At 39.2% G+C, this 11783-nt stretch overlaps 1 protein-coding gene across 2 annotated transcripts; it reads left to right on the top strand.

Moving 5' to 3' along the window:
* The first annotated feature begins 244 nt into the window (after window positions 1-244).
* On the top strand, window positions 245-10591 carry hsf2bp (heat shock transcription factor 2 binding protein). Of its 2 annotated transcripts, XR_008807405.1 has the most exons (9): window positions 245-348; window positions 2255-2402; window positions 3330-3433; window positions 3892-4041; window positions 4192-4333; window positions 4444-4561; window positions 4885-4988; window positions 9574-10366; window positions 10401-10591. XR_008807405.1 is itself a non-coding variant. In XM_056254302.1 (8 exons), exons 1-8 carry the CDS (start codon window positions 298-300, stop codon window positions 9798-9800), a joined length of 1044 nt encoding a protein of 347 aa, XP_056110277.1. In that variant the 5' UTR covers window positions 245-297; the 3' UTR covers window positions 9801-10591. The 2 variants fall into 2 exon arrangements, 1 of the variants encoding a protein (XP_056110277.1); XM_056254302.1 differs by having other exon boundaries at window positions 9574-10591.
* The last annotated feature ends 1192 nt before the right edge of the window (window positions 10592-11783 follow it).

The raw sequence follows: 11783 nt of genomic DNA, 5'->3' as shown, positions 1-11783 counted from the left end.
GATATTCTTGGACGGGAAATCGGGAATGTTGTTCAAAATATGTTGATCCAGGAACATGTCTTACTTGGCAAAATCACGGTGACCAATTTTTACTCTGCCCCTCTGGCAATCCACAAAAACTTCCCGGAGGCGCCCATGTCTGTTCTCGGTTTGGGGGATGGGTGACAGCCACAGCAGGGAGATGACTTGTTTTGCGCCGAACAGTGGAGGGCGCTAAAGACATCGTTTAAACATTTTAATAGGTCAGAGGTCTTTCGTCCAAATCCAGAGGTCTTTATCAAATGTGCACTTTTTGAAATGAAAAAAACCAATACAGCTAATGTTTCGTCTCTGTCATCTGCAGGAGAGGTAACTTTACCATTTTTACCAGTTCAAGTTTGTTGTTGAGAAATTAGTTCAGTTAAGTGGATGAAAGTGTTTCGTGTTTAGCAAGCTAGTAAGCTCATTTAAATGTTTGTTTGATGTTTCTATACCGCTTTAACCATATCAAGACTTTTCAAATAGACTTTGTCACCACAAAAGCATTTTAATCGTTTTCCAAGACCAATTCTCAGTTATAACGACGTTTTAAACTAGGATAGTTGTATCAAGACTAACGCAACCACCAGCATTACCACAAGATGTCATTGTTCCACCACTAACACACGTTCAATAATACTCAACACTTCAGGGGGGATTTTGTATAGTAGTGGGAAGTTCGGATCATTTTACTGACTCGGATCTTTGAGTCTCGTTCAGCAAAATGAACGAATCTTTTTTCGAGTCATTTCGTTCATTTCGTTCATTTCAGCATAATATAATTAAAATGGCATGTTAAATATCCCAACACATCTAGAACTTACGAAAATGTTGATTACAAATTTTGTAAAAAGAATAAAAATAAATTATAGGGTAATGCAGCCAAAGCCAAATTATAAGAAACCGAAATTTTTATGAATTGATTAGTTGTTGGGTTTTAAGTTCAGGCTATTGCAGTCTGATTCTGTTAGTTCACCTCACCTCCTCATCCGAGACGTTCTTTCCTTTGCAACTTCATATTTATCAGGTTTGTTCTCCTCCTTTTGTGTCTCAAAACGTTAGTTGTCGACTCGTCAGTGTCTGACTCTGATCTGTCTGCTGGGCCGTGCCGTGTGTGATACAGCAGGGCCGGAAAGAGTAATGATTAGTTCATCTTTCGAGTCTCGAGTTCGGGTTCGGCCGGGTCCGAGTCTTTCGTTCTTCCTGTCAGTCCCATAGAGGCTATGCTGTCAGTACCGGAAAGAGTAATGATTAGTTCATTTTCTTCGAGTCTTCGGGTTTGAGTCCTTCGTTCTTTTGTCACGTGACCGCTGGTATCTCGCATCAAATACAATATTAGATTCGTATTATTGACTGCGTCTGAATGTATATTGTTTTATATTTAGGAATTAAAATACAAAATATGTGAAATAAACATTATCTGAAAAATAAAAGTTCCATCTTATTATTGTCCCTGTCCGTTTCTTTAAATGTTTCTTGTGCATCTGTGGTGTGTTTTATTATATATTATACATTAATTAACTACTATTATATTATACATTAACTACGTGCTTGTTTGTAAAAAGGTTGTGAATTAGTAGGCTATTCAATACGGTGACAAGTCACGTGACAAAAGAACGAAGGACTCAAACCCGAAGACTCAGAAGATGAACTAATCATTACTCTTTCCGGTACTGACAGCATAGCCTCTATGGGACTGACAGGAAGAACGAAAGACTCGGACCCGGCCGAACCCGAACTCGAGACTCGAAAGATGAACTAATCATTACTCTTTCCGGTACTGACAGCATAGCCTCTATGGGACTGACAGGAAGAACGAAAGACTCGGACCCGGCCGAACCCGAACTCGAGACTCGAAAGATGAACTAATCATTACTCTTTCCGGTACTGACAGCATAGCCTCTATGGGACTGACAGGAAGAACGAAAGACTCGGACCCGGCCCGAACCCGAACTCGAGAGAGATGAACTAATCATTTCCAGTACAGATTCAGAAACCATCTGTTGCGCAATGCGCATGCGCGATCAACACAAAATGAACGAATCACTCTCTGAGACAACTCGGTAGTCCCGAGTCATATTAAAGATTCGTTCAAAATGAACGAATCGTTCATGAACGACACATCACTAATTTTGTACCGTACAGCAGATGGCCCTGTCCAATGTCAGACGTACACTGTAACGTTTGTCTAACGTTACATCTAACAGTAAACAAAAATTATCCTGTGTGTTTAAAGGATGTGGGATCAGATTGCTTCGTTCGAGTCAGAAAGCGAGACTTGGAGAAACTGGAGGCAGAAGTCAGAACACTACGAGAGTTTCTGCCAAAAGTAATCAATAGTGACTTTATTGATACTATCCATAAAGGACGGTCTCTGGACGCATGTAAGCAAAAAAAAACTATTTTATAGTAAGTTAATAGCGCACAGTTATGACACAAAAGAATATGGACTAATATGAAAACAATATGTGCTTTGTACATGCTACAGACATCGATAGTATATAAAGCTGAACTGAAGATTTTAATTCAGGAGCCGGAATTTGAATTAAACTGGCCATACCTCACAGGAAGTTGAATTGAAATTTGAATTGGAATAACAGGAAGGGGAATCTACTGCAATTTAAAAGAAACCAACCCGGTTAATGCATTCTGTAAAAATAAAGCATTTTTCCACTATAGACCTCATTCAGAGCAGTGCCATGACATGTACGAAAGCTAGGCTGTTTTCAATGGCATCCGCTGTAAAAAGCTCCTAGATCTCTTATAATTTTCCACATATCATGTTGTCTGGATTTTTTTCTTTTTGTCTACTGACATTTTGTCAGCAGAACAATCCAAAAACACATTAAATGACAGTACAATCCACTGAAAATCCCTCACAGTATCACTTTCATTCCCGTTAACAACGCTGCTGTGAATAAGGTCAATGGTTTTCAAAAGTTACAGTACTTATACAATATTTGTCACTTGTTCAATATAGCTTGTTCAAAACATAGCTTAAAGCCCAACAATCAAAGTTTGTCTTTGCAAAGGCAAACTCTTCTAATTTTTAACTCTTCTAGTTAACAGTTCCAGTTATTCCATTCATTTCTACTACTTACATTCAAATAGCAATTTAGCATCCTGTTCCCTAGATCAATTTAAATTCAGGACAAATTCTGAAACTGAACCAAAATTTAAAAGACCGTCTCAATTCGGTTCTGAATGGTGCACAACCCAGTTTAACAGCATTTGTAACAATACTAAATGGTGAATCTTAATCTGTTAATTCTGACTGTTGACTTATTAAAAAATTCTTGATTGTTATATAGTTAAAGAACGCAGTGAACGTGAGCAGCAGCAACAGAGAGACGATTGTCTGCACATCCATTCCAGACTAGATGCTGCACTGAGCGACTGTCAAAGAGAGAAACAGGTACCAAAATAGAGGAGTAAAGAAAACTAAGGATGAGACCACACTGAAAAGAAACATCATGATTTATAGGAAGATTCTAAAAAAAGCATCTGCTCAAATTATCTAAAATAAGACAAAATAAGCTTTAAAATAAGTTTAAACAAAAAAAATATTTTATATGAACAACTGGAATTGGAAACCCTAACCAATATGCATGTCAGGCTCTAAAATATTATTTTATATGAACAATTGGAATTGGAAACCCTAACCAATATGCATGTCACGCTCTAAAATATCTTATCTTTATTCATTCTTTTTAATCATATTAATATACACATTTTAATATATTAATTTGTTATATATTGCCAAAAGTTTAAAAATGTACCAGAAATATTTTGGGAACCTTTGATTATTATCTTTGACAATGAAGGGCCTAGGAGTCAAGAAGGTTGTTATGTAAGTATCTCCTACATTTGTAGGAGAAGCTGGTTCTAAAGCAGCAGTTATGGGAGTGCAGAGAGCAGCTGCAGCAACAGAAAGACTTTTGCACTGAGCTGGGCTCTGCGTCTTGCACCCTGCTCTGGAGTGCATCTCAAAGGGAGGAAGCGGTCAAAGACATATTGGCTGATGTAAGTTTGTACCATTTTGAGAGTGGACACTATTAAGTGGTGACTTCCAGTTTAAGTGAAACCTTGGTTGTTAAAAAAAAAAAAAAAAAGATGATACATTTGTTTTACCTCAACCGAGTAGGTTTACTCTGTATACACGTGTGTCCACAGGGTAAACTGGAGCCCTTCCTGAGCATAGCAGGTCAAACCTTGGAGTCGTTCATCAAGTTTCTGGATGACGATGCAAAGCCACAACAGAGTTACAACTCGCATGAGCATCATTTCGTTCTGGCGCTGGCTGGCGTTGTTACCAGTGAGGGCACTGAGTTTGTTTTAAATATTAGTTCCATCTAACGGTCATGACTTATTATTACCATCTCAAGAACATGTGAAATGGTCATTTCATCTATTCACTTGTTTTAGATGTAGCTGCTGTGTCTTGTGGACGAGACTTCCTGTCCTCTTCTGCCCACATCCTATTGGGTACTCTGATGCGGCTACTGGGACTAATGAAACCAGGAGTATTTCCCAAACTCAAAGTGTATGTCACAACTTAAAAGTACACATATTTGATATTTGTGATTTAAATGATTTATTTGTGAAAATAATAAACAAATGTGTAATTAATTTTTTACATAATGGTTACACCACATGACATTTTTTGAGTCATGAATAAAAGGTTTTAACTAGATTTTTAAAAGATTTTATGTGATTGACCCAATATGCAGTCTTACTTTCACATGCAGATTTTTTAGAAGAAATTGAGTTGTTATTGTATTTAATGTTTATTGTAAGTTTATTGTATGTTTATTGTAATGTATGTGCTTCTTTCTGAAGTATGTAACTTTATATTTTTGTTTGCAGATTGATGCTAATGGCTTTATATAACATCACTATCAGTGTGAACGGACTGCGGCTTATAAGTGAGAGTCCTGGACTTCTACCTCTTCTGTGCACGCTTCTGGAAGGTGTGTATGTATATGTTTGTGAATTTCTGTGAGAGCTTCTCAAAGCTTTAAGCTGCGTTCACACTACAAGCGACTTTGTCGCTGCATGTCGACAGTGGCTGGAGGTTAGTTTGCTGGAGGGCGTTCCCACTACTGGTTGCCTAGTAATGTTTGTGAGTGACATTCACGGATGTTACTCTATGTTGTAGACAACAAATACGTTTTCTTGCCATTTTGGAAGGAAAAGTCTAAATATAAATGGAATCGGTACATAAAATGCATAATATTAAAGATGAACGAGAAACAGTGAGTGCTCTTTAATCGCGGCTATTTAACTGCAGCAAACGGGCAAATACCGGTCTATCTGGGTTCCCGAAACCATTCAGGCATGGAGTCAGTACGGTGAATACCACTGTATGTACACGGAGATATATCATAAATTATAGGACAGTTTCTCACTGCTAAAATGAGCTTCTTGTTCAACTTGCCTCGGTCAGACTCAGCACTGAAGAGTGACGCGCTCCACTGACTTCACTCCTATTGGTTGTCGCTCCCGAAAGTCGCTCTTCATTTGCATAAAGTTAAACAGATCTCAACTTTGTCGCGTCGCCAGACACGCCCCATCCGGTCGCCAACGGTCGCTGTCGTGCGTGTCGCCGGAAATTGCCCGCTCCCCATTGAAATGAATGGTATCGTGTCGCTTTGTCGCTTGTAGTGTGAACGGGGCTTTAGAGTTCATATAATCCCAGTCAGACGGCATCACAACGCTGTTCATGAAGAGCAGGGTTTCTTGCAAAAATACAAGTTTGCGGATTTGAACTTTTAAAAGTGAAGATTTTAAGGCATAAATACTTATATATTATTATTGTAACTTGCTGTATAAAATAAAATAATCATTAGGGTACGCTCACATTTCGCGTCTTTTGCGCGCTCAAGTTCGTTATTTCAAATGTAGTCGCGCGGTATACGCGCTCATAATGGAAGCGTCGCGATGCGACGCGCTCGTTTTTTCCATGCGCGTCCGCGCCGCATCGAGATAAAAACATCTCAACTTTTCAGAATGCCGCAAGCGCACCATAAGCGCACAGTAGGTCACGTGACAAGAACCAACCGGGGCGCAACCGCCCTAGCGCTTTGGAAAAAGGAGAATGCGGCGCGCCCAGCGTTTTCTACGTGTTTTAGGCGCTATGTGAATCCGGCCTTAGGTCTATAATTATGTAATTCATTTTTACAGGACAATTGTAATTTAAAACAGTAATAAACTGTATATCTTCATTTTTATCATTAAAATAGTAATAATAGTAAGCCTTATATATGTACCGCCCTATAAATAAATAATTAAATATAATTAAAACACTTACTAAAAAAAAACTTGCATGTCATGTGACCTTTAACCAACATCAGAGAACCATGAACATGCAAATGTGATGTTCAATTATTGAAATATTAACTTAAAATCTCAGTGGCTACTTCAAGTAAATACACTACTGGGCTTTTCACATTGCACTTAAACCGGTTATCGTCGTTCTAAACACCGCTTTTAACCCCGGGTAAAGGAGCGTTTCACACTTGTAATTTAGATGTGGGGTTAGCACCGCTTTTCACCCGGGGTTATGAAACCCTGCACCGCTTTTGCGGTGTTAACTCCGCATTGCGGTGCCAAACTTGTACAGTGTGAAATGATGCGGTGTTAGAATGTTACAACTAGATGCTTAGCAACCAACAACCAATCGCGTGCCTTATATTCACGAGCTTTGGGCAGTGACAGAAACACCACGCGATGTATATAAACAGTCGTTTCTGCGTATGATAGGAAAAATGTCAAACGGCAATGGAAAACGTGTCTATTGGGGTGAAGAACAGACTGTTTCATTCCTGCCTTTATAGTTTGAAAAGTTCACTCAGAAAAAACTTGATATTACAGTCGGCAATCAATGTGTAATATGAGGAAGCACAATGGTATAGCCTTTATGTAAACAGGCAACGTGCTGCGTTTGTCCAGTCAACACTGACACCGCAAATATGCAAATAAGGACTTTAACCTGGGGTTTAGGAATGTGCAGTGTGAAACGGCAGCTTATGAATACCCAGGAGTAATTGTTAACCCTAGGTAAAGTATGAGCAGAGAGACGTGAATAAAGATAACCCAGGATTCCGTTTACCCGGGGTTTAGAATGACCCAGGGTTATCTATTTCAAGTGTGAAAAGCCCTTATATGGACAAAAGTATTAATTCTTGAATTCAGGTGTTTCAATCAGATCCATTGCTGCGACAGGTGTATAAAATCAAGCACCTTGCCATGCAGTCTGCATTTACAAACATTTGTAAACATTAGAAAAAAATTGGTTGCTCTGAAGAGCTCAGTGAATTCAAGCGTGATAGGATCCCACCTTTGCAATAAGTCAGTTTGTGGAAGAGTTTAGGAACAGTATTAACTCAACGAAGCAGAAGACCACATAGTAGGGTCACAGTGTGCTGAGGCGCATGGTGTGTAAAAGTCACCAACACTCTGCTGATTCCATAGCTGAAGAGTTCCAAACTTCCACTGGGATTAATATCAGCACAAAAACTGTAGCTGGGCAGCCTCACTTGACTGATGCATGCACCAAGTACAATGCCAAGCGTCCGATGGAGTGGTGTAAAGCAAGTAGCCACTGGACTCTGGAGCAGTGGAAATGTGTTCTGTGAAGTGATGAATCACACTTCTCTATTTCTGTCTGATGGATGAGTCTGAGTTTTGCGGATACCAGGAGAACCTTACCTGCCTGACTGCATTGTGCCAAAAAAAAGAGTTTGATGGAGGAGGGATACTGGAATGTGGCTGGTTTTCAGGGGTTTGGCTTGGCCCCTTACTTCCAGTAAAGGGAAAACTTAATGCTTCAAGGGTTAGTTCACCCAAAAATGAAAATTATGTCATTAATATCAATATCAATATATCAACTTTATTTGTATAGCACACTTAAAACAACCAAGGTTGACCAAGGTGCTTCACAGGATAAAAATACAACAAGGCACACAGTAAAACTACAACCAAAAACATTATAATATACAGTATATGATATATAGTGAAATTAAGTTTAAAATTTGCCAGGAAAGATAACAAACTTAGCTGAGAGGAAATGCCAGAGAAAAGAAATGTGTTTTTAACAGTGATTTAAAGCGTGCGAGAGTTGGGGCAGTTCTAATCTGGAGTGGCAGGTTGTTCCACAAGGGGGAATTAATGACTCACCCTCATGTCGTCCCAAGCCCGTAAGACCTCCGTTCATCTTCGGAACACAGTTTAAGATATTTTAGATTTAGTCCGAGAGCTTTCTGTCCCTCCATTGAAAAAGTATGTACGATATACTGTCTTTGTCCAGAAAGGAAATAAAGACATCATCAAAGTAGTCCATGTGACACCAGTGGGTTAGTTAGAATGTTTTGAAGCATCGAAAATACATTTTGGTCCAAAAATAACAAAAACTACGACTTTATTCAGCATTGTATTGTCTTCCGGCTCTGTTGTCAAAACGCGTTCAGTGACGCTGATGACGTAAGACGCTGCTGACGTGTATCTGGTGGGTCCGTGTATTCGGGTTCAAATAAATATGGCTGGGCAAAAAATGCAAGTCTTCCTCTGTGTCGAAATCCTTAGACATGTTTGCGAAGATTGTTTTGTTTACAGCGTGCGTCTCCCTCAGACTGTAAACGAAGCTCGGGCGCACTGATAACACGTCAGCAGCGTCTTACGTCATCAGCGTCACTGAACAGCGTCTCGACAACAGAACCGGAAGACAATACAATGCTGAATAAAGTCGTAGTTTTTGTTATTTTTGGACCAAAATGTATTTTCGATGCTTCAAAACATTCTAACTAACCCACTGGTGTCACGTGGACTACTTTGATGATGTCTTTATTTCCTTTCTGGACAAGGACAGTATATCGTACATACATTTTCAATGGAGGGACAGAAAGCTCTCGGACTAAATCTAAAATGTCTTACGGGCTTGGGACGACATGAGGGTGAGTCATTAATGACATAATTTTAATTTTTGGGTGAACTAACCCTTGAAGCATACCAAGACATTTTGGACAATGCTATGCTTCCAACTTTGTGGGAACAAATTGGGGAGGTCCTTTTGTATTCTAGCATGACTGTGACCCAGTGCACAAAGCAAGGTCCATAAAGACATGGTTGGATGAGTTTGGTGTCGAAGAAATTAACTGGAGAAGCACAGAGCCCTGACCTCAACCCCATCTTTGGGATGAACTGGAACGGAAATTGTGAGCCAGGCCTTCTCGTCCAACATCAATCCCTGACCTCACAAATGAATGGGTAAAAATTCCTACAGAAACACTCCAAAATCTTGTGGAAAGCTTTTCCAAAAGAGTGGAAGCTGTTATAGCTGCAAAACACACATTAATGTCTATGTGATTAGAATGCAATGTCCTTAAATCCCTGTTGGTCTAAAGGTGAGGTGTCCCAATACTTTTGTCCATATTGTGTATTTTGCGTCTAAGGGGTTCAAGCTGACAAAAAAGTTTGGGAACCCCTGGTGTAGTGGATTACAGACGTCTCTCTAACCCCATGACAAACAAAGAAACACACTCTCTCCCTCTCCCACAGACCCTGACCCAGAAGTGTGTCTGCAGTCATTGAGGCTCCTTCAGTCTTTACTGCTAGAGAGAGATGTCATGTCACACATGACCACTGATTTTCTCAGCTCTTTCCCACTCAATCGTATCCACCATCTAGCTTCAAGCTGCCACCCCGCTCTCAAACAAACAGCCCAGGAAACACTGGAAGATCTGGCTAGCTTTACCGACACTAAAGTCGCAGAGAAGGAGCAATGAGGCCCAGGCTTTCATACTCACTTAAAAATGAGAGGTCTAGGTTTGATCTAGGTCCACCAAACCACATACTAGTTCTGAGACTTGGCCATGTTACAGGCTTAATCATCTAAAGAAACCTAAGAAGATAGTTCCAATTGTAAGTAATGCTGAAGCAAGTGCTAACCTTTTTTGTACACACACACAAAAAAAATCCACATAGTTTTTTTTATTAAGTTTTCATCTTTTTACTGTGGCCCTGGAGATGTGTAAAAATATTTTTTGTGACGTAAATGCTAACCACCACTATAGATAGATGTGCATATCTTTTATAAAATGACAGAGGCTGTACCACATTCTTACATACTCTGTGTGCCCTTTACATCACTTTATACAATGATTATCATCAAATCAATATGTGTGCTGCCCTTTCTAGCACACCGGCAACAACAGCCATCTCTGTTGTCCAACATACGTGGAATTCTAAACTTAGTATCACTGTTAGGACTGCAGCAGAATAATCAGCAGATAGGAGTTAGACGTCATGGAACCAATTGAACTACGGCCCTTTGGAAGTCAGCAGCAAAAATGTTAGACATAATGGTGCCCAGTCTATCTAAAAAGTTAAATGCAGAGCTTTTTAAGGTTGCACTTTCAGTTGATGTTTTTTCACCAAATGTTTTACTAATAGAATGTTCTCGTTTTGATTTATTGCTTTGATTGTGGTCTTTCTCCTTTTCCTTTACACTGTTCATATGTATATTTATTTTGCAACGTTATGTTTCAGGTTATACAATTAAAAGGTTTCACAAGTTTTTTTTTTTTAATTATTATTCTGATGATTTGTTTTGCAGTAAAAGTTTTTGTCAGGGAAGCATATTAGTAAGATGTCCATCTCAGAGAAATGCAGCAAAAAAGACCATCAGCCAGGTTTCACAACGTCTTTCTCTTTCTTTATTACATTCTCACAACCCACAATGTGTGTTGCTTTTATAAATTACATAATCCTTTTGTTGAATGCCAGATAATGATAATGGAAAGAGGAAATTAAGTCATTTGATAATATGAAAGCTGACGTAAATTAGCTAATCCGGCAAAAACAGTCAAGTCTTGTCACCTTTATTTATATAGCGCTTTTTACAATACAGATTGTATCAAAGCAGCTTCACAGTGATAACATGAAAATAATACAACAAAGTTTGTTTCTAGAAGAAAATTGCGTCATCGTCCACCTTAAAGGGATACTCCACTTTTTTTGGAAATAGGCTCATTTTACAACTCCCCCAGAGTTAAACTGTTGAGTTTTACCGTTTTTGAATCCATTCAGCCGATCTCCGGTTCTGGCGGTACCACTTTTAGCATAGCTTAGCATACATCATTGAAGTGGACAAGACCATTAGCATTTCTCAAAAAAAAATGACCAAAGAGTTTCGATATTTTTCCTATTTAAAACTTGACTCTTCTGTAGTTACATCATGCACTAAGACCGACGGAAAATGTAAAGTTGCGATTTTCTAGGCTGATATGGCTAGGAACTATACTCTCATTCCTGCGTAATAATCAAAAAACTTCAATGCCGTACCATGAGAGCAGCAGGCGTAATGATATGACGCAGCGCCTGAAAATAGTTCCGTTGTGTTGACGGAAGGTGGCCTATTTTCAGGCGCTGCGTCATATCATTACGCCTGCTGCTCTCATGGTACGGCATTGAAGTTTCTTGATTATTACGCAGGAATGAGAGTATAGTCTGTCTTAGTGCACGATGTAACTACAGAAGAGTCAAGTTTTAAATAGGAAAAATATCGAAACTCTTTGGTCATTTTTTTTTGAGAAATGCTAATGGTCTTGTCCACTTCAATGATGTATGCTAAGCTATGCTAAAAGTGGTACCGCCAGAACCGGAGATCGGCTGAATGGATTAAAAAACGGTAAAACTCAACAGTTTAACTCTGGGGGAGTTGTAAAATGAGTCTATTTCCAAAAAAAGTGGAGTATCCCTTTAAAGGC

Source organism: Rhinichthys klamathensis, unplaced genomic scaffold (genome assembly GCF_029890125.1).
Source record: "Rhinichthys klamathensis goyatoka isolate OS25496 unplaced genomic scaffold, OSU_Roscu_1.1 h1tg000111l_1, whole genome shotgun sequence".
NCBI classification, from domain to species: Eukaryota; Metazoa; Chordata; class Actinopteri; order Cypriniformes; family Leuciscidae; genus Rhinichthys; species Rhinichthys klamathensis.
This window is presented reverse-complemented; position numbering and strand designations above follow the sequence as displayed.